The following is a 23,993-nucleotide window of genomic DNA, read 5'->3' on the forward strand; positions in this document are numbered from 1 at the left end:
CTTTGGGGCAGGATAATTTTCAGTACAGAGTGCTCCACAAAGGGTATTCACCAAGGTTCTCTTCATTGTAGCAGCATACTAACCCCGGTACAGTGACTAGACTTTATCAGCACCAACCTTGATGCAGTACAAGCGAGAGCATTCCTCTCTCTACCCACATTCACCACCCTGGGACACACATCTCCCTAATACACTGGGGAGATCACCGACACAACCACAGGGTTTAAGACAAATGGCCTTCCACAGAAATGACCTTCCATGTCACTCTTTTGGGGCTAAGGGCTGTCAGGAGTGAACACACAAAGGTCATGGTGGACTTAATGTGACCTGTATGTTTTGTATAAACCACCAAGGAGTTGCCAGATCCTCCTCCTTCTACAAGATAGCACGGAAACTTTGGAATTGATGCACCCATCACAATGTGCTCATCTCAGCTGTCTATCTACCAGGTATACAGAACGTCACAACCAACAGGCTCAGCTGCAATTTTCTCATGACAATGAGTGTGTACTGAATTCAGAGGTGCTTCAAGATATATCCACCCTTTGGGAATCCCTGACTATGGATCTCTTCATTACTTAACAGAACAAGAAAGGTCCTTGTTACTGCTCTAGAGCCGGCCTGGGGAAATATTCACTGGCAGTTGCCATCATCTTCCTATGGGACAGGGCCCACTTGTATGTCTTTTCCCAGTTTCCTACTCTATCCAAGATTCTGTTGAAAATTCAATGAGACAAAGCGAGAGTTATTCTGCTTGCCCCTCTTGACCATGACAAGTCTGGCTCCCTTACCTGACACAGATGGCAATATGACCTCCAGTTTCTCTTCAGCCCATCCCTCTCTCACTCTCTCAGAACAATGGGCTAACACTTAACCCCAGCCCACGGATCCTCCACCTCCAGGCTTGGCTCCTTCTTAGTTCCAAGGCTTAGAGGCAGAATGCTCTGACAAGCTGAAAGATTTGTTGCAACACAACCAAAAGTTGACCACTCAACATACTTATCTACAAAATGAGAACAGCTCCAAGTTTGTCTCATTTCAAACACACAGACCCAACCTCCTCTTTCCTCCCTCTGATTTTGCATTACATTTTAAATTCTCACTCAGCTTCCTTAAGGTTCATCTTGTGGCAAAATCGGCTTCCCACTTGGTATTTGCTCACCCACTAATGCAGTAGATTCTTTAAGGGCATTGGGAATCTATTCCCGCATGTGACACCACCCGCTCCAGCCTGGGACTTTAACCTAGTTCTCAGGGCTTTGACTAGATCTCCCTCTGAGTCCAGGGCAACTTGTTCTCTCTTACACCTGTCCATGAAGACAGCATTTCTAATTGCCATCACCTCAGTTAGGCACATAGGAAAAATAGCGGCCCTGATGGCACATCCATCGTTCACAACCTTTTTTTTTTTTTTTTTCTTTTAAGACAAAGTAACTCTAAGGCCATATCCCAAGTTTCTCCCTACTTTCTTTGCACTTTCCATATGAATCAACAGATTCGTCTCCCTGTTTTTTCCCAAAACCACATTGTGACAACTGGGAGATAATTGTGCATATACTAGATATTAGAAGGACATTAGCATTCTACTTGGACAGGACTAAGGACTTCAGAAAATCCCCTAAACTCTTCCTTTTGTCCACAGAAAGATCCAAAAGTTCTTTGATATCAGCTCAAAGACTATCCAAATGGGTCTCTAGTTGCATTAATCACTTATCAAGTGGGCAACTTGGTTCCGTCCAGAGTCCATATGCACTCCACGAGGTCAGTTTTTACCTCAATCACATTCCATAGGGATACCCCTATCTCAGCACTCTATAGAGCAACAACTTGGGCCTCTGCCCATGCTTTCACAGAACATTATGCGATCACTGAAGATTTGGCCACTCTCACCATCTTCGACTCCACAGTACTCTCTGTAGTAAGACTCCACTCCGAAGTCCCAGCCACCAGTGGTAGGTACTGCTCGGGAGTCACCTAGAGTGGAGCACCCATAGGGACACTACTCGAAGAAGAAGAAGAAGTTACTCACCTTGTGAAGTAACAATGGTTCTTCGAAATGTGTGTCCCTATGGGTGCTCCACAACCTGCCGTCCTCCGCTGTACGTCAGAGTTCTCTATAGCAGTGATTCTCAAAGCCAGTCCATCGCTTGTTCAGGGAAAGCCCCTGGCGGGCCGGACCGGTTTGTTTACCTGCCGTGTCTGTAGCTTCAGCCGATTGCGGCTCCCACTGGCCGCGGTTCGCCGCTCCAGGCCAATGGGGGCTGCGGGAAGCAGCGTGGGCCAAGGGGGAACAAGCAGCGGACGGGCTTTGAGAACCACTGCTCTATAAGAGTCTGCGGTAGAGAAGGAAGTGAGGAGGGGTTCGCCCGTGCAGTGCTAAATAGCCTCGGGCAGACCACGGTGCGGGCTCAATGGGACACTGCTACCAAAAATCTCCGATTAGAGGTGCAGGGGCACACACACACCTACAGTGGAGCACCCACAGGGACACAAATCATCGTTACTGCACAAGGTGAGTAACTTCCTCTTATAACCTATGTAACATTCCAGCCATGGCAATCATCCCATTCAGTAATACTAACTAAATCAAATTTATGCTCATAAATAAACTATTCCAATTCCTGTTTTTTGTTACCTTTTTTTTGTATAACATGTTGAGATGAATTTTGTAACCATTCACCTGGAAAGATTTAAAGTGTGCAAAGCTTAAACTGGAACAGCAGATTGATTCAGTAGGAGTTAGTTTTTTAATTCTTCCTCTGGATATCCCTTCCAGACTAGTAAGGAAGATAAAGAAAACACTTTTACTAAGTGTGGAATGGAGTGTATGTACTAGAGAATATGTTGTTCTAAGACCAGAAAAGTGTCACGTAGGCTGACTGCAGTTGTGTATGCTTTAAAGGGAATATGTTTTCTCTTAAATGTTTGCCATTATTGGTTACTAGATATTTCCCAGCTCAAGACTGTGACAGTTCATATATACACTGAAGGCCTACTTTTGACCATTGCCTGCCTTTGTACAATGCTGTAACAAATAAAACAATGTATAAGAAGGAAGGAGACTTTGTTTTATTTTTCTAGATATATTGTTTAATATAAAAACTAGATATAGTTTTTACTGAATGGAACATAATGGTTTATGTGGTTTCATTCTATTGTCTAAAAGATCATTTTAGATTATTGTCTGTAGCAATTGTACACTACATGTATATAGAGTGGTTATTGCAGAAATGTAGAAGCCCCTGTTTAGTGTTCCATATTGTGTTTATTTCATTTTACAGAGTGTACCTATACAATGTTTTCTCTATTTAATGCACTAAAATCTTCCTCTCTCTTTAGAGAGAAAAGTAGATGAGCTAACCAAGAAAAGAGAGATTTTGGTTGCAAAGCTGGAAGCAAATCTAAAGGATCTGCAACAGGCACAGGATTTTGCAGCAGGCCAGATAGGAAAAGAGAGCTCAAGTGGTGAGTGCAAAGTAAATAACTTAGTCAGCAAAAATTATGATTTGGGGGAACATGGGGTCTTCCAGGATCCTCTCTGGACTGAATGCTTGAACCAAGAATATAAATTCTGTCATTGCCACTTATGAATACTCAGGGCTAGATCGACAAAGGGGAGTTAGACTCATCATTACAACATCTAATATTTAGGTGCTCTGCTACCTTGTGGAATCCACAATCCTAAATTAGGTGCCCAGGCTCCTCTCCCTGGGGAGAATTAGGTGCTTAAGAATGTGATTCATAAAAACCAGCACACTGTGTGGGGAGTTGCCTAAGCCGGCTGGTAGGAAGCTGTTCCACTTTGTATAAATACTTAAATATTCATAGGGCCAGAGAAAGAATGAGAGTGATTCTGTAGGCCAGTGGTTAGGGCACTGGGAGACCCAGGTTCCAGTCCCTGCTGCAGTGATTATTTAAGTATTTCATATAAAGTGGAACAGCTTCAACAAGAGATTGAGACCCACCCCAGAATATACTGTATAGCCGAGTGATAAGGGACTCTCCTTCAAGGTAGTGGGTCTAAGTCCCTACTCCATTTCAGGTGGAGTAGGGATTAGAGCCTTTGGTTTCCATATTCTGGGTGAGTGTCCTCTATCTCAGATTAAATCATGCAGTTATATAAACCATAATAACGAACAAGGTGAAATGTTTAGGATTGGTAAATGTCACTTTATGCAACCTATAGTGTTAAATGGCCATTAGCCAACCACAGTCCTCTTGTGGCTTCTCAGTGAGGTATATATTTTCCAGGGATAATGCAAAGTACAGTTGTTTTTCACTTGTGAGCATCTTCAAGGCAAGATGTGAATCCCTTTAGCACCTTTGAAATCAACTTGACAACTAGTGACATTTGGCTCCCAAATATCTTATGAACATACAAAAACATGCCCATGCTCCTAAACAATGACATTTGTATGGAAAACATATGTAGAGGTTTACATTGATCCCAACATATTCTACCAATCTGTTTGCATCAGGCACACAGGGTCAAATTCAGCCCTGGCATAAGTGGGTACACCTATTCCTGTTCTCTGAGGAGTTTCACCATACATATGGAATTGAGTATCTTATGTTTTAAGATCTATTTAAAGTCTGAAAATAAATTCTAGTTGCCTGAAAGACTGTAATGACTTCTGTGAACAGATTACTTTCCATCATTTAAATATATTTGTAAAATTATTGTTAAATGAACTAAGTAAAAAAGAAATCTTGGTTTAAAATCTTTTCTGGGCATGTGCTACACAGCAACTTTTTAATATGAAATATCTTTGTTTTAAGTTTAGGTGGGGGTTGTTATATTATGCTGAAATAGAAAGTATAAATGTTTAATTGTTTAAATAATCTCTCTGTAGAGAAAGAGAGACTACAATTACCAGACTTTAGGAAGGTAGCAAGTCAACCATCAAATTGGGAAACACTGAAGTCAGTGTCATCACTTGAAGGTCTGCAACTAACATTAAGTGAACTATCTGGTGAGTACAGAGTTAATATTTGTTAAAACTACCACATATTAAATGTCCCCAAGTGTCATTAATGCAGAGTTAAGATTGCCCAGTGGTGTCTTGTGCCCTTCCAGAATATTGAGAGTGGCTAAACTTGAACCTCTGAAAACCAGGAAACCACACCACCCCTACAATGCAACCTTAATTCTGCCGTCTGGAGCAATAATCACTGGGAATGGTTCAGTAATGTTAGTGCCATAATAAAGCAGAGCTAAAGAAAGACTATGAGAAAGTGCCATTTTTGTGTTGAGTTCAAGATTTGAATTGCAGCATTTATCTGCATGTACTCCAGCTTCATTCACTGTGTTATGAGTGGCTGTACTGAATGATGGAGCAATGTTGAAGAGGGCTGGAAGATTGTCACTCTGATGCAAGGGGAGGTGCATGTGTACCTAGAGGGAGTAAGTATGCATCACTTCATAGCTGAGTTCTGTCCTTGCCTTGGGGTCTTGTCATGAGACTTGTCAGCAGTTGGCTGTTACATCTTGTGGTCACTTCATGTACAGCAACATCCCTCATTGAGCACCTGTCAACCCTAGTACCTGTCAGAGGCTCCAGCTTGGCTGACAAACAGAGATCCATGGCCTGGGTGAAATTGAATCCCGTGTCCTTACCATTGACTGTTCTGGAACCCAGGGTGTTTCCTGCCCACTTCCAGGTAATCTCCACACCCTCCCCACTCTACTTCATCCAGCAAGAGTCAGGAGCTGCCCACTCAGATGCAGCGGGTAACCAGCCTTGGTACCCGGCCCGGTGCCAAGCAAGAGGAAATTGCTTCAGTTGCTCGTCCCTTGGTGGAATCGAAGGAGTTTCCACTGGCCTTGGCTTTGGCTTCTGCTTCCTCCTCCTTTTCATCCAATGAGGCAATAATATCTGAGAGTTCTTCTCCAGTGCTGGTTAATTATAGAGCCCATCAGGACCTGTTAAAAGAGGGTGGCATCTGCCTTAAATATCCAGATAAAAAAGGTTCAGGAGAAATTTCAGGCTAGTACACCTCCTACCTTCTGTGGGATCTTCTTGAGTGGCTTTCCCAATCAATGCAGCTGTCCTGGAGCCCACTGAAATGTAGTGGCAGACCCATCTTCCCTCCCCCCTACAGCAAAAAGGGCAGAAAGAAGGTATTATGCCCCTTCACAGGGTTTTGAACACAGTTTTATAACCACCCTCCCTAGAATCACTAGTAGTCGTGGCTGCCAATAAGAGAGAGCGACAGGGTCATCAAGCATCTATACTAAAAGGGAAAGAGGCAAAGAAGCTAGATCTCTTTGGCAGAAAGCTTTATTCCACTAATAACTGCTAACTATCAGGCATTGCTGGCATGTTATGATTTTAACCTTTAGGACAATGAATTAAAGTTCAAAGATAAGTTGCCAGAGGAGGCAAGACAGGAGGTGATCACAATGGTGGATGAGGATAAATTGGTGACCAGGATCTTGTGTCAGGCCAGTTTCAATGCTGGGGATTTGGCAGCTTGGGCCATAGTGATGCATAGTGTGTTCCTGTCTTCTGTGATCTGGTCTCCATCAAGAGGTCAAACTGACGATACGGGACCTGCCCTTTGAGGGGCTGTAGTGAGGCCGAGTGGCCTCCCTCCAAGAGGGTCCACTACACTCCCGTTGGAGGACAAAGCCTAGATTGCCCCCTGCCCCACCAGAAGTATAAAAGGCAGGCCCTGCAGCCCCATTGGGGCAGAACCTGTGGAGGAGAAGGATGCTTCGCATGTTCTGCAGCAGCCCAGAGGGGAACTTACGCCTTCCAATCCCCAGACGCCAAGGATGACTGGCCCAGAGTGCCTGACACTGGATACCCCAAGGAGCCAGAAGAGGCCTGGAGGCCACAGGTACCAACCCCCAGGGAGGCAGGAAGTGGCCCGGGGCAGCTGCAGAGCAGCCGGCTGCGGAGCCAGGTGTGGCTCAGTCGGTGTGTTGCAGCTGGATCCCCACTGACGCAGGGGCAGCCAATCCAGAGAACATTTAATCTCGAGTGCATTTTTTTCGCCTTCTTATCTGCGCTGGCCTCTGGGATGGAGATGATAGGGGGAGCATTGAAACATTTGCAGCTGTGGGAGGGAGAAAAGGAAGAGTAGTATTTAAAAAGACACATTTTAGAGAACAATGGGTAGACTCTTTCACTGTGAACCAAGCTGTTCACATGTGCTTTCGGTACAAGGTCGCATTTTGCCTCTTATATTGAGGGCCTGCCCATTTGGTGTGAGAGATCACACACGCAGGGCTAGGCAACAGAATTCAGTTTGCAGGCAGCCATGGTAAGCCACAGACTTTCAGCTTCTTCAACCTTCATAACATGTGGGAATGGTTTCAAACAGCAGTGCCCTCCTTTTCCATACCAAGCACCCGTTGGGTTGGCCATTTAAAAGGAGGGGCTGTTCTGGCTGTGAATGCATCCCAAGTCTTCAGGGCAAATTAATCATTAAACAGGCTTGCTTTTAAACCATATTTACAAAGGTACACTCACCAGAGGTGCCTTCTCTAGCTTCATGGTCCGGGAGGCCGCCTTGGGAGGGTATTGGCTCCAGGGTGATAAACAGTTCCTGGCTGTGGGGGAGAATGGTTTCTCCGCTTGCCTGCTGTGCACTATCCTCCTCCTCCTCATCTTCCTCGTCCCCAAAATCCTCATCCCTGTTACGTGAGACTCCCCGCTTGCAGGTGTCCACGGACAGGGATGGGGTAGTAGTAGGGGCGCTCCCTAAAATTGCATGCAGGTCATCATAGAAACGGCATGTCTGGGGCTCTGACCTGGAGCGGCCGTTTGCCTCTTTGGTTTTTTGGTAGGCTTGCCTGAGCTCCTTAATTTTCACGTGGCACTGCTGCGGGTCCCTGTTGTAGCCTCTGTCTATCATGCCCTTGGAGTTTTTGGCAAATATATTGGCATTTCATCTTTTGGAATGGAATTCTGATAGCACAGATTCATCTCCCCATACAGCAATCAGATCCAGTACCTCCTGTTCGGTCCATGCTGGAGCTCTTTTGCAATTCTGGGACTGCATGGTCACCTGTGCTGATGAGCTTACCACTCTGGCCAAACAGGAAATGAAATTCAAAAGTTCCCGAGGTTTTTCCTGTGTACCTGGCTAGTTCATCTGAGTTGAAAGTGCTGTCCAGAGCGGTCACAATGGAGCACTTTGGGATAGCTCCCGGAGGCCAGTACCATCGAATTGCGTCCACACTACCCCAAATTCGACCTGGCGATATCAATTTCAGCACTAATCCCCTCGTCGGGGAGGAGTACAGAAATAGATTTTAAGAGCCCTTTAAGTCAACAAAAATGGCTTCGTCATATGGACAGGTGCAGGGTTAAATCGACCTAATGCTGCTAAATTTGACCTAAACTTGTAGTGTAGACCAGGGCTAAGTGCTTAATCCTGCATCACTGCAGACCAATGGGTCTTAAGCATGGCAACACATCAGAGCCACAGGAAGTTCCTCAGATTTGTGGTCAACAAATCCCGCTACCAGTTTACAGTACTACACTTTGGCCTGTCTGCAGCCCCTCGTATATTCACACAATACATGGCAGTGGTGGCAGCCTTCCTGAGAAGTCAATTCACACAGTTCCTTATCTGGATGACTGGTTGCTAAGAGGTCAGTGCCAGGCTCAGGTACTGTCCAGGGTGACGCTTATCCAATCCACCTGTGATGCACTAGGTGAAGTCTCACACACACAGACAAATCAATTCTGTCACCTGTACAAAAGATAAAGTATATAGGGGCACTCTTGGACTCTATGAAAGCTAAGTATCAGGGGATAGCCGTGTTAGTCTGTACCCACAAAAACAACAAGGAGTCTGGTGGCACCTTAAAGACTAACAGATTTATTTGGGCATAAGCTTTAGTGGGTAAAAAACCCATGAAAGGTTATGCCCAAATAAATCTGTCAAGCTTTAAGGTGCCACCAGACTCCTTGTTGTTTTTATGCAAGTTAAGGCCTTCGTTCCATAGCTAAGATTCCAGATGATGCTGAATATTGCTTTGGACCTGAAGGCCCATTCTACTATGACAGTTCAAACTTTCCTCAGGCTTCTAGGACATGCCCTCATGCACTTATGTAATTTGACATGACCAGGCTTCATCTTAGGAAACTACAAGAGTGGTTAGCATTGGTATACTTACTGATCTGCCATGATGAAGACTGGCTAGTCTGGGTGCCCAAACAAGTCTTGACATCTCTAGATTAGTGGACAGACCCTTCAAATGTTTGTGTCAGAGTTCTGTTTACTCCTCCTCAATCAGCTTTCACCTTAGTCACACACACTTCTGCCCTGGATTGGGGGGCTCACCTCTGGTCCCTACAGACTCAAGGTTTATGGCCTGCCCATGATTTGACTCTACATATAAATATCAGAATTGAGGATCATCTGTGTAGGTTGTTTGGCCTTCCTTTCCCATGTCATGCTGTCTGGAGTGGTTCATGACCATGAGTGCCTACCTCATGGCAGACTGTCAAAAACAAGGCAGATACCCCTGTGATACTCTGTACCTCAAAGTAGCACCCTGGAACTCCCATATTCACCAATGTCATAGAACTATGATATGTTTTGTACAAAGTATGCCTTGTGCGATATCATTTTAAAAGTCTTGATCTGTTGAACAATAATATTCTGTTAGATTGTGTGTATTATCATTGTATGTGAAGTTATGAATTATTTCTATATGGTGTTACTGAAATATGGTGTGAGGTTGGGAACACCCACAACCGGCCTTTCAGGTACATCAATAGTCAGACGGTATTAATGGCTCATCAACACACAATCCACTATCCTAGAGACTTCTCAGAGAAGGTCGAACTAACCCACGTCACATGCAAAGATCTTTCCAGCAAACTGGAAGGAAATGTAAAAGAGACATCATCACTTGGCTTCTCTCTCCTCTTGCCCCATCTCAACACCTGATAGTCCTGTCACCGCTCCTGCATTATCTCCTCATCTCATGTCTCTCTGCTTGTCCAGCCCAGCCCAGTTCTCCCTCCTCAATCCATGAAGAAGCAGCTGTCAGCATGGGAACAACAGCCTAAGGAACTGGGGAAAGAATGCAGGGACTAGCATGGAGTCAGTGGGACATATTTAAAAGTGGGGGATGGACATAGAATCATAGACTATCAGGGTTGGAAGGGACCTCAGGAGGTCATCTAGTCCAACCCCCTGCTCAAAGCAGGACCAATCCCCAACTAAATCATCCCAGCCAGAGCTTTGTCAAGCCTGACTTTAAAAACCTCTAAGGAAGGAGATTCCACCACCTCCCTAGGTAACCCATTCCAGTGCTTCACCACCCTCCTAGTGAAAAAGTTTTTCCTAATATCCAACCTAAACCTCCCCCACTGCAACTTGAGACCATTACTCCTCGTTCTGTCATCTGCTACCACTGAGAACAGTCTAGATGCATCCTCTTTGGAACCCCCTTTCAGGTAGTTGAAAGCAGCTATCAAATCCCCCCTCATTCTCTTCTGCAGACTAAATAATCCCAGTTCCCTCAGCCTCTCCTCATAACTCATGTGCTCCAGCCCCCTAATCTTTTTTGTTGCCCTCCGCTGGACGCTTTTCAATTTATCCACATCCTTCTTGTAGTGTGGGGCCCAAAACTGGACACAGTACTCCAGATGAGGCCTCACCAATGCCGAATAGAGGGGAATCAAGGGCACACTGTTGACTCATATCCAGCTTCTCATCCACTGTAACCCCTAGGTCCTTTTCTGCAGAACTGCTGCCTAGCCGCTCTGTCCCTAGTCTGTAGCTGCGCATTGGGTGGCATTGATGTGGGGGATTTCTAGGTCACAAAGTTGAAGCCCCCAACATTTTCCAGTGCACTCCTCTGACTCCTTTCTTTCCACCTCAGACTTCCCTGCAGTACTCCAATGCTCCCTAGGTGTTCCCAAGTACTCAGACTTCCCCTATCATCACTGCTTTGACATTGCTTCAACTCCTCCAGCATTCACTCCATCATGCCTGTTGCCCTGATCACTACCACATCCACTATTACTCTGAGCTCCCCCCTCCCCACCCCATACCAGCTCTCTTCCTCCTTTTACTTGATGCAGCTGATAAGCACAGAGCAGCCATTGCAAGGTGGTGGGGTTGTGAGGAGTGCATATACCAGATGGAGGCAGGAAGAGGAGGAGAGTAGAAATATGGAGTCCTTACCATACATCTGGACCTAGTGTATGTGGAAGGGGCTCCACACATCCATCTACAGCACAGGAAACTCAGAGAGGTGTGAAGTGGCCCATTCATCTCAAAGAGAAGGTCTCAGCCAAATGAATTCACCCAGCTGAAATGAATACAATTTGAAACATTTAAACTGTAAGTGGCTCATCCTTAACTGTAGCAGAGCAATAGCAAGGAAGTGTGTCCATCATGTGCTGCCAACATCCTTACTGTTCTATGGAATTAAATGCAGTTTCTTTCACAAAGGGCTCTTTTAGGAAAAGGATTGATAACTTAGGCTCTGATCCTTCAAGTACTGGCCCACATGCTTAATTTTAAGCATGCAAGTAGTCCCATTGACTTTGGAGAGGCTACTCATGTGCTTAAAGTTAAGCACATGAGCAAGTGTTTGAAAGACAGAGGTCTGTTTAGATAACTTTATGTTCAACAGAGAATCTACAGGTTTCAGAGTGGTAGCCATGTTAGTCTGTATCAGCAAAAAAAAACGAGGAGTACTTGTGGCACCTGTGACAAAGCTCTGTCCTTGTCTCCGTGGGTCCCGCATTACCTAGCGGATTTCGCTACCTCAGAGGCTCACTGTGACCCTCCACATAACCCTTCTTTCTCTAGAGACAAGGGTCACAGTCTACTGAGCCATTTTCATCATAAGCCAGCGAGGGAGGTGAGGAGAAGCTATCCTCCCTTGCCCAGTCTCTGTTGTCTCCCAGTCTCAGTGATTGATGGGGGGGGGGGGGGAGAAAGGGGAGAGCCTGGGCCCACCCTCTAGTCAGAGCTCCAGCCCAGTGACCCTAATAGTATCAGCTATGGTAGCTGACCTTTTAGAAACATGACACGTACAATTCCCTGGGCTACTTCCCCATAGCAGCCCCCACTTTCTCAAGCTCCACTTCACCCTTATCTCAGGGGCACCTTCCTTGTGCCTGATATGGTGTGTATTGCTTAGTCTCTCCAACAGCACAACTTCCTCCCACAGCTCCTGTCATAGATATAAAGGGAAGGGTAAACACCTTTAAAATCCCTCCTGGGCACGATTGGCCAAGTCTTCCCCCAACAGCATGGGGATGGAATAATCATCATAGACTGCAAAATTCCACATTCCTGACCAGCCCTTGTACTGGACAGGCAACTTGGCTGTAGGCAAATTGAAAGAGTTGGACTTGAAGGGTTGAATCGTCACTTGGATCTCTGGGTTGATTTAAATTGGGGTCCACTAAGGAAGCATGGATAGCTGACACTTGTGTTCTGGTGTCCCTCCATGAGGTGACCTTCTTCCTGCCCACACTCACAATTTCCCTCCACTCCAAGGGTATGTGGGAGGTATCTGGGCCTGAGGACCTCTGGTGTGATTCCAGTGCAATGAACTGTAATCTGTTGGGGTTCTTGGGGCAGTTGGCCTTTCCATGCCCCGGCTCTTTACATTTAAAACATTGTCCAGCTGACGGGTCACTGGGGCGAGGTAGGTTGCTGGAGAACTGTGTGGCGGGACTATAAGGTGGTTGGAAGGTTCTTTGGGGGGTAGGTGGGGCCTTGGGCAGCCCCCGGTAGTAGGGGGTGGTCTGAGGTTGTCCCTTCTGGTATCCGCTCCAACTGTGACCAGTTTTTTTCTTTTCTGCCACCTCCACCCATTTGGCTCCAATCTCCCCCACCTCGATTACAGTTTTAGGCTTCCCATCTAGGATGTATCTTTCTATTTCCTCAGGAACACCCTCTAGGAACTGCTCCATTTGCATTAGGAAGAGCAAATCTTCTGGAGATTTAACACTTGCTCCAGATATCCAGGCATCCCAATATTTCACAATGTGGTAGGCATGTCGGGTAAATGACACGTCTGGTTTCCACCTTAGGGCTCTGAACCGCCGACGGGAATGCTCGGGGGTTAGCCCCATTCTGACTCTCGCCTTGGTTTTAAACAGTTCATACTGGTTCATGTGTTTCTTAGGCATTTCAGCCACCACCTCAGCTAAGGGTCCACTGAGCTGCGGCCTCAGCTCTACCATGTATTGGTCTGTAGAGATGCTGTACCCAAGGCAGGCCCTTTCGAAGTTTTCTAAGAAGACCTCGGTATCATTGCCTGCCTTGTAGGTAGGGAACTTTCTGGGATAGGAAGTGGTACCTGGAGAAGGATTGCTAGGGTTTGTGGGTATATTCTGCTGAGCCTTTGCCTTCTCCATCTCCAGTGCATGCTTCCTCTCTTTTTTCTTCTCCTCCACATGCTGCCTGTCTTTTTCGTTCTCCTCCATTTTCATCCTCATGAGTTCTGTCTGTCTTTCATGTTCCTTTTGTTTTTCCTCAGCCTCAAATCTGGCTAATTCCAGCTTTTGTTGAACCATGGAGTCTGTCATCCTAACCTCTCTGTTTTTAACTAACTTTACACCCAAGAGTCAGAAAGAAAACAAAACAAAAAACTTGGCTTGTAAAATTTTGCTGTGCTGTCTGGATACCTATGTTCTCTGTTAGTGATAGTCAGCCTACAGAGAAATCCTTAAAAAAAACCCTAACACCTTTGTCTCCAGGCAAATAGGCAGAAAACCCCTCTAGTTGCTCTTAGGTTAAAAAAAAAAAAAAAAAAAACTTCTTCAGGTCTGTGAAGACTGGTGATTTTCCCTGCAGGAGGTTAAGTACCCTGCCTTTAGGTAGAGAAAGGCAGACCATTAGGTAGACCATTAGGTAGACCATTCCCTTTTGTCTCTGCTCTGGCCCCAAAGCAGAGAGGAAAAAAAAACTCTAAGTGCTTTCAGTTTAAAACCTGCTTTCCAGCAGCCCCAAGGAAAAAAAATTATTTCCTTTTCAAATCTGTGCTTCTGGTTCAAAAAAATCTCAAATTGACCTCAAAATGATTTCAAGTTAATCCCAGCACTCTGCCACCATATCAAGGTTCCTTCCCCACTCTGAACTCTAGGGTACAGATGTGGGGTCCTGCATGAAAACCTCCTAAGCTTACTTTTACCAGCTTAGGAGGTTTTCATGCAGGTCCCCACATCTGTACCCTAGCGTTCAGAGTGGGGAAGGAACCTTGACAGCTCCTGTCATCCACACCCACCTGACTAACTGAGAGGCTTTTAACTATTTTCAGCCAGTCCCTGATTGGCTTCAGGTGTCCCAATCAACCTAGAGTTCTCCGTGCCTTCTGGAAAGTTCTTAGTTGGCCCCAGGTGTCTTAATTGACCTGGAGCAGCTGCCATTTAACTTTTGCTGGTACCAGGGATTTGTTTAGCCTGGAGCTAATATATCTATCTCCCACTACTTTTCTATAGCCATCTGGCCTTGTCCCGTCACACACCTTAGAGACGAACAAATTTATTTGGGCATAAGCTTTCCTGGGCTAAAACCCACTTCATTGGATGCATGCAGTGGACAAAGTAAAAACGATTTCGCCATGCTAATGCTACTGTTACTCATACCTTCTTGTCAACTGTTTGAAATGGGCCATCCTGATTATCACTACAAAAGTTTTTTTCTCCTGCTGATAATAGCCCACCTCAATTGAGTCGTCTTGTTACAGTTGGTATGGCAACACCCATTTTTTCATGTTCTCTGTGTATATATATCTTCCTACTGTATTTTCCACTGCATACATCTGATGAAGTGCAAAGCCTATGAAAGCTTATTCCCAAATAAATTTGTTAGTCTCTTAGGTGCCACAAGTACTCCTCGGGTTTTTTTAGAGAATCTACAGTTTTCCTTAGGTCAAATTTCATGCAGTGAAATCATAATTTAGAGACCCCAAGTTTTCATTTTGGAACATATGGTTCAATCTGTTTTTATCTGTTGCCTGAGACAGGGCGAGTTATCTTCTATATTCTTTACTCTGTCAGTTCTGTGACATATAAACAAGATACAGACAAAGCTAAGCATCTTATGAAAAATCAACACATTGCACAATCCGTTTTATCCTTCCCCATTGGCGAAACACTAGCCGAGAAACCAGTCTAGAAACTTTGTGTGGTGTAACCTCTTTTTTGGCAAGGAATTGTAATTATTGTTTTTGCTGTATTTGGCCCTAATCTTGCAGACCCACATCTGCTTAATTTCACTACTATATGTATCCCATTGAAATTAATGAGACTACTCATGGTGAAGTTGAACCCATGCATAAGCATTTGGAGGACCAGGGCCTTAGTGTTTCAAGGTACTAGACAGGAAAGGGGCCTACTAGAGCTGGGTGCTGATGATAGATGACAATTCCTGCCCTGAAGACTATACAATCTAAGGCATCAGGGTCTAAAAAGACAAAAACAGACTAAGGCACTGTCTACACCACAAACTTGGGCAGACACAAGTAACATTAGCATATAGCTGCCCACATTAGTATAGTGCTCATGTATGTGCATACTTTGTTGCTTGTATCGGCACTGTGCATAATCACCAAGAGTGCTTGTGTTGAGGCAAAATGTGGTAGGTATCCCAGAGTGCTTGTGTTGAGGCACCATGGGTAGGTATCCCAGCATGCCATGTGCCATTGTTCAGAGTAATGTCTTTTGGAAAGTTTTCACAATGTGGTGTTAGGTAGAAATGAGTCATGCAGGGATCTTTTGGAGCTAGGGGTCAAGATCCCAGCATGCAAATTTATCCATCCCATAATGCCATCCATATCCTGTAACTTTTGCACCTTTTTTAAAAATCCCACAAATCCTCGTGGCACTTTTTGCGTCTGCTATCTTTGACAGAAGCATGGAACCCACACGGCTGTACACTGTTCTCATGAACATTGCAAATAGAGGACACACAAACCTCGGTATTTGCAGACCTGCAGGAAGAACTGCAACAATTAGAGACCTGATGATTTCTTCAAGGACAGATTGCTAAGGGAGGTAGTGAAAAACAATTCAAAGTTGTTGGTGGTGTTCACAGAGAAATGGCAGATGGTGGAGCATTGCTTCTGGGCCCAAGAAACAAGGACTGACTGGTGGGACCACATCATAATGTAGATTTGGGACAACAAGCCGTGGTTGCAGAAATTTCAGATGTGAAAAGCCACATTCCTGGATCTGTGTGCTGAGCTCTCCCCAACCCTCCAGCGAGAGCTATACTGACAGTTGAGAAGTGAGTGGCAATTGCATTCTGGAAGCTTGCAACCCAAGATTGCTACCAGTCAGTGGGAAATCATTTTGGAGTTAGAAACTCCACAGTGGGGGTCATTGTCATGCAAGTGTGTAGGGCCAATAATCATCTTCTGCTATGCAGCACTGTGACTCCCAGCACTGTACAGGGTAGAGTAGATGGATTTGCAGCAATGGGGTTCCCAAACTGCAGTAGGTTGATAGATGGTATGTGCATTCCTATTTTGGCACCAGTCCACTTTATCATAGAGTACATAAACAGCAAGGTCTACTTTTCTATGGTTATGCAAGGTTTGGTGGATCACTGTGGACATTTCACAGATACCAGTGCAGGTTGATCAGGGAAGGTGCATGACGCTAGCATCTTTAAGAACACAGGACTGTTCAGAAAGCTGCAGGTGGATACATACTTTCTTGACCAGTGGATTACCTTTAGCAATATTGAAATGCCAGTAGTAGTTCTGGGACCTCAGCCTACCCTTGCTCTCCTGGCTCATGAAGCCATACACTGGCCACCTCAACAGCACCAAGAAAAGATTCAGCTACCAGCTTATCAGATGCAGAATGACTGTTGAATGTGCTTTTGATAAATGGAAAGGATGCTGGCATTGTTTACTTACAAGATTGGATCCCAGTGAGAAAAAAATCCCAATGGTTATATCTGCCTGTTGTGTCCTGCATAATATCTGTGAGGCAAAGGTTGCCACCAGGGTGGAGAGCAGAGCTGGAGTGACTGTCTGCAGAGTTTTAACATCCAGACACAAGGGCCATTACAAGAGCTCAGTTGGGAGCTATGAGTTGCAGGAGGTTTTGAAAGAGCATGTTAGCAGTCAGCCACATGTGCTGTGCTGAAGTGTGCTCTGGGGCTGAAGGTTTGAGAGCTGTTGGGAATTGTATAGTGCTTGTTGTGCATTTATAAATATCACACTGTCTTTTACTGAACCTACAAATTACATGGTTCTTGCAGTACATTTATACATATGATGGTGTTTTCTTCAACCTATAGTTCTATGGTGCTGTATGCTTACAAGTACTGCGTGCTTTGAGTACTGTGTGTTGTGAACTACCAAGATGTGTTTATTTAAAAAAAAAACTTATTGAGTGACAAAAACAGTGCAAAAAACCCAATGTGCAAATAAAAAAGGCAACACAGTCCAAACTTCTAACATAAATTAACAGAACAGACTTTTAAAATTAGAAAGGCAACAACCACTTTTGTCCATTTCAGTGCACAAAATGCAGTCCATTTTGGCTACATGTACACTAGCCATGGCTCTCATAGGTCAATGTATGTGAAGCTAAGTTATGTAAGTTATCCTTACTGTCTCCTGGTGTGGAAGTGTATGGATGTGGCCCCTGATTCCATGTGGAAGGTTGGGGGATGTTGGGAGCTGTTATAATGGAGTTCTCCAGGGACTGCAAAGGGTGTCTTTTTAAATGGAGGGTGAGCTGGGCACCATCTTTACATTTAAATATTGTAAGAGAAAATTAATGCACACACTTACCTCAAGTTCCTTCCCATTCACTGGGCTTCTCTGTGTTTGTCTGGAGGGACTAGCTAGACTGCGGTGGAGTTCAAACAGCTCCTGGCTTGTGGCATACCTGGATCCCCCATCACTTCCTCACTTCTCACTTCCTCCTCCTCACCTTTTTGTCCTCGTCCTCCTCCTCCTTGCTGTTCACTACAGGGGTCTCTTCTTGGGCACCGCAGTAGTCTGCAGGGTGCTGGTGCGTTCTCTGCTAAGTATGGCATGAAACTTGTAAAAGCAGCAGGTCTATGAATCAGCACCAGATTGATTGTTGGCCTCCCTGGCTTTGTGGCACACCTGCCACAGTTCCTTCACTTTCATGTGCCACTGCTTCTGATCCCTGTTGTACTATATTCACCTGCATCCCCCATGCAATCTTTTCATAGATGTCCACGTTTGTGTGCCTAGTTCATAGCTGTGCTTGTAGTCTCTTCTCCCCATAGGCTCTGGAGATCCAATACCTCCCATCTGCTCCAGGCAGGGGTGTAGTTAGAGTGTGGAACTGGCCTGGTTGGTTGGGCAATTGCACACAACAAGGGAGAACTGCTAGGTGAGCTTGCCAAGCTGGGCAATCAGGAAATAACATTTAAAAAATTCATAGAATGTTTTAAGGGGGAGTGTGTGGCTTTTGGTTTCCTTGACCCCTGGAGTTCACATTTGTGACCAGAACGGTCATGGTTGCAGGGAATGGGGTGTTGTGGAACTGCTGCTGGAGGACTCAGTAGGTTGACCACCCAGAATTTCAATTTCTTTAGGAACTTGTTTTACTGTCTCAGATCTAAAATGGGCTTGAGACCCCTTTTTGCTTTTGGAATCAGGAAGTATTGGGAGTAAAACCCCTGAGTAACAGGGACCTCTTCTATAGCTCCTACAAGAAGCAGCAATTGTATGGATAAAGTCTTACTTCCATACGCAAGGTTTCTGAGGATGTAAAGCATCATTCTGGGCACAAAATACTTATCCTTTCACCATAGTAAGAAGGTGTTTGAGACTGCTAGGGCTCATGGCAGTGTGCGCTTATGTAGTCCAATATGCCAGGCTATGTTTCAGAGTGCTACAGGGCTGGTTGGCTGAGTTGTATTCATCAAGGAAGCACCATATGGACATGATAGTTCACATCCCAAATTGAATCTTATCCTCCCTAGATTGGTGGACAGATCATACCTACATTTGCAAGGGAGTTGCCTTTGCCCTGTCTGAACAATCGCTCATCTTAGTCATGGATGCCTAGATCTGGGTCAGGGGGCTCACTTGGCTCTTTTACAGACACCAGGTCTCAGGTCTGCTCAAGATCTGTCTGCATATAAATGTCAGGGAGTTGCAAACTATCCCGTTCGCTTGCATGGTATTACTTCCACACATCAAAGGGAGGGGCTTTTTCGGTCTGACCAACACTACAATGGCCAAGTTTTATGTAAACAAACAAGGAGGAGCCCAATCTTCGGTGCTGTGAGGAAGTGATTCTACTTTGCCAATTCTATACTCCTGAATGTGGTTTATCTTCTTGGGATCCACAATATGCTGGCTGATTGCCTGAGCAGGATGTTGATCAATCACTACAAGTGGTCAATTCACCCAAACATAGTAAGGTCCATTTTCCAGCTCTGGGGAACTCCCCAAGTGGATCTATTTGCAACAGAAGTCAATAGAAAATGTGTGCGTTGCTCCTGAGTGGGTCACAGCCTGGATCATTGACCGACACTTTTCTACTGCTGTGGTCAAACAGACTCCTGTATGTTTTTCCTTCTCATTCCTCCTCTTTCTGAAGCTCTGTACAAAATCGAGCAGGACAAGACTCATCTCATACTCAATGCCCTGGTGTGGCCCTGTCAACACTGATTTTCAGAGTTGTTAGACCTATCAATCACTCCCCCATTGTCACTCCTGCAACACACAAACTTGATTTTGCAGAATTACAGCCACCTCTTCCATCCCAATCTACAGACCCTTCACCTGATGACCTGGAGACTTTGTGACTAATGTCGGTGGAGGGGGCAGTTCAGGAAGTGCTACTAACTGGTGGAAAATCATCAACTCAGCGTACTTACCTGGCTAAATAGAAGAGGTTCTTCATCTGGTTCAGACAAAGGAGTTTCCTGGTCCACACCTCTATTCAGCACATACTGGATTATCTTTTGTCCCTAAAACATCAAGCGCTCAGAGTGCAGCTAATGACTATCTTGACCTTCCAGCCACCTATCAATAACCACTTTCTTTTTTTCAGTCCGCTGCCTGTAAGATTTTTAAAGGGCCTGGACAGACTAGTCTGAGCTAAGCTGGTAGGTCCCCCTTTGAGCCCCTGGCAACCAGCTCCCTGTTCCACTTTTCTATAAAGGTGGCATTTTTAGTGGCCATTATATCAGCCAGCAGAGCGGGGGAATTGAAGGTGTTGGTATCAGATTCTTCATGTACAGTTTTAAACACACAAAGTAATCTTCTTACCAACCTTCTTGCCAAAGCCTCAGGTCATTATCAAGGTTCCTTCCGCACTCTGAATTCTAGGGTACAGATCTGGGGACCTGCATGAAAGACCCCCTAAGCTTATTCTTACCAGCTTAGGTTAAAACTTCCTCAAGGCACAGATTTCTTTCTTGCCTTGGGAACCAGCTTAGGTTAAAAACCTGGTACACTGCCACTACTAAGCGATTTAAAGAAAGAACAGCGAAAGAGACCACTTGGAGACGTCTTCCCCCAAAATATCCCCCCAAGCCCTACACCCCCTTTCCTGGGGAAGGCTTGATAATAATATCCTAACCAATTGGTACAGGTGAACACAAACCCAAACCGTTGGATCTTAAGAACAATGAAAAATCAATCAGGTTCTTAAAAGAAGAATTTTATTTAAAGAAAAGGTAAAAGAATCACCTCTGTAAAATCAGGATGGTAAATACTTTACAGAGTAATCCGATTCAAAACACAGAGAATCCCTCTAGGCAAAACCTTAAGTTACAAAAAGACACAAAAACAGGAATACACATTCCCTCCAGCACAGCGAATTTCACAAGCCAAAAACCAAAAGAAAGTCTAACGCATTTTCTAGCTAGATTACTTACTAACTTGACAGGAGTTGGAAGGCTTGCATCCTTGATCTGTTCCTGGCAAAGGTACTACAGAGACAGACAAAACACTTTGTCCCCCCTCCAGATTTGAAAGTATCTTGTCCCCTCATTGGCCATTTTGGGTCAGGTGCCAGCGAGGTTACCGTAGCTTCTTAACCCTTTACAGGTGAAAGGACTTTGCCTCTGGCCAGGAGGGATTTTATAGCACTGTATACAGAAAGGTGGTTACCCTTCCCTTTATATTTATGACACGCCCCTCAAATCATAGATAGGGTGAAACACTGCCTGTGATTTCTTCCTGGAGCCCTGGGAGAAAACAGAGTTAATAAGACACATGCGTCTCTAAATATACTACTAACAATATTTTCCACATCTCAAGGACGATTTTAACCAGTTGATTCTGGGAAACTTTCACGGGAGAGTGCATCAGCCACTTTGTTAGAAACTCCTGAAGTGTGTTGTATGTCGAAATCAAAATCTTAGAGAGCTAAACTCCACCGAATAAGTTTTTTGTTATTTTCCTTGGTGGTATGAAGCCACTGTAGCACAGCATGGTTGATTTGCAGGTGGAAACTCCATCCCCAAACATATGGGCACAGCTTTTCCAGAGCGTAGACAGTGGCATAACATTCCTTTTCACTGATTGACCAGTGGCTTTCCCTCTCAGATAGCTTCTTGCTGAGAAACACGACAGGACGGAACTCTTGATTTGGTCCTTCCTGCATTAAGACTGCTCCCACACCATGCTCGGACACATCTGTGGTTACTAGGAATGGTTTGTCAAAATCTGGGGCCCTTAGCACAGGGTCAGATATGAGTGTTGCTTTAAGCTGGTTAAAGTCCTTCTGACACTCTTTAGTTCACTGAACTGCATTTGGCTGTTTCTTTTTGGTTAGGTCTGTCAGTGGGGTGGTGATTTGGCTGCATTGTAATATCTGGCCAAGCCTAAGAAGGATTGGACCTGTTTCTTTGACTTTGGGACAGGCCACTTTTGGATAGCATCCACTTTGGCCTGTAGGGGCTGATAGTTCCTTGACCCACCTGGTGTCCAAGGTAAGTCACTCTGTTTAGGCCTATTTGACACTTCTTAGCCTTAACAGTTAGTCCTGCCTCCCTTATGCGCTCGAAGACTTTTTGTAGATGTTCCAGGTGTTCTGCCCAGGAATCCGAAAATATGGCCACATCGTCAAGGTAGGTGATTGCATATTCTCCCAGTCCCACTAGGAGACCATCTACAAGTTTTTGGAAGGTGGCGGGTGCGTTCCGCAGCCCGAAAGGGAGCACATTAAATTCATACAGCCCAAAGTGTGATGAAGGCTGACCTTTCCTTGGTGGATTCATCTAGCAGTACCTGCCAGTACCCCTTGGTTAAGTCCAAGGTAGAGATGAACTGGGTCCATCCCAGTTTCTCTAATAGTTCATCTGTGCGTGGCATTGGATAGTTGTCTGGGTGAGTTACAGCATTTAGCTTACAGTAGTCCACACAAAAACGTATCTCCTCATCTGGTTTGGGAACTAGAACCACTGGAGATGTCCATGCACTGCCAGGGGGGCAGATTATACCCATCTGTAGCATATCCTGGATCTCCCATTCTATAGCAGTTTTAGCTTGAGGAGACACCCAGTAAGGTTGGGCACTAATTGGGTGAGCATTACCTGTGTCAGTGGAGTGGTATGCCCATTCAGTCAGTCCTGGGGTGGCTGAGAATGTCGGCGCATAGCTAGTGCACAGCTCCTTGATCTGCTGTTGCTGCATACACCCAAAGGTCATGGAGAGATTCACCTCTTCCACGCCACCATCACTTTTCCCTTCATAGTAGACACCTTCAGGCCACTCAGCATCACCTCCTCCCTGAGCTGTAAACTGACAAACCTTTAATTCTCTGGAATAAAAGGGCTTTAGAGAATTAATATGGTAAACCTTAGGCTTTCGGTTGGAGGTGGGGAATGCTATGAGATAATTAACAGCTCCCAGGCGCTCTTGGACCATGAATGGCCCTTCCCATGACGCTTCCATTTTATGTGCCTGGAGCGTCTTTAAGACCATGACCTGGTCCCCTACTTTGAAGGAATGCTCTCTGGCATGTTTATCATACCAGGCTTTTTGCTCTTTTTGAGCATCTTTTAGGTTTTCTTTAGCAAGAGCTAAAGAGGTTCGGAGGGTGTTTTGTAGGTTGGTTACAAAGTCCAGAATGTTAGTTCCTGGAGAAGGTGTAAACCCCTCCCATTGCTGCTTCACCAACTGTAATGGCCCCTTAACCTCGCAGCCATATACAAGTTCAAATGGTGAAAACCCTATACTGGGATTTGGTACAGCTCAGTAGGCAAAGAGCAACTGCTGCAACACTAGGTCCCAATCACTGGAGTGCTCATTTACAAATTTATGTATCATGGCCCCCAAAGTTCCACTAAACTTCTCCAGCAGGCCACTTGTTCGATGGTGGTAAGGGGTGGCAACCAAGTGATTTACCCCATGAGCTTCCCAAAGGCTTTCCATAGTTCCTGCCAGAAAATTAGTTCCTGCATCTGTAAGGATGTCGGAGGGCCGACCTACCGTGGCAAAAACGTCTGTTAGTGCCTGGCACACACTTTTAGCCCTGGTGTTGCTTAGAGCTACTGCTTCCGGCCACTGGGTGGCAAAATCCATGAACGTCAGTATGTACTGCTTTCCTCTGGGTGTCTATTTCAGAAAAGGACCCAGAATATCCACAGCTACTCCCTGAAATGGAACCTCAATGATGGGGAGTGGCTGGAGAGGGGCTTTGACCTGGTCTTGGGGTTTTCCCACTCTTTGGCATACCTCACAAGACCGGACATAGGTAGAAACATCCTTGCCCATTCCCTCCCAGTGGAACGACTTTCCCAAATGGTCTTTGGTTCTGTTCACCCCAGCATGGCCACTAGGATGATCGTGGGCTAAGCATAAGAGCTTTACCCAGTACTTAGTTGGAACTATCAACTGTCTCTGAGGATGCCAGTCTTCCTGGTGTCCACCAGAAAGAGTTTCCTTGTATAAAAGTCCTCTTTCTACAATAAACCTGGATCAATTAGAAGAGCTGAGAGGCGGTGGATTGCTCCGTGCCACCATCCAAGCTCTCTGGAGGCTTTCATCTACTTGCTGTTCGGTCAGGAACCGTTCCCTTGATGCTGGAGACATCAGTTCC

General features: G+C 45.3%; 1 protein-coding gene across 1 annotated transcript in view; it reads left to right on the top strand.

The window, feature by feature from the left end:
• Positions 1-23,993, top strand: part of CCDC7 (coiled-coil domain containing 7) — a 340,456-nt gene that overhangs the window by 263,742 nt on the left and 52,721 nt on the right. The window contains 2 exon segments of the mRNA XM_043538840.1: positions 3,344-3,465; positions 4,854-4,973. Of these exon segments, the coding sequence (XP_043394775.1) occupies positions 3,344-3,465; positions 4,854-4,973 (242 nt within the window).

Source organism: Chelonia mydas, chromosome 2, assembly GCF_015237465.2.
Source record: "Chelonia mydas isolate rCheMyd1 chromosome 2, rCheMyd1.pri.v2, whole genome shotgun sequence".
Taxonomy (NCBI): Eukaryota; Metazoa; Chordata; order Testudines; family Cheloniidae; genus Chelonia; species Chelonia mydas.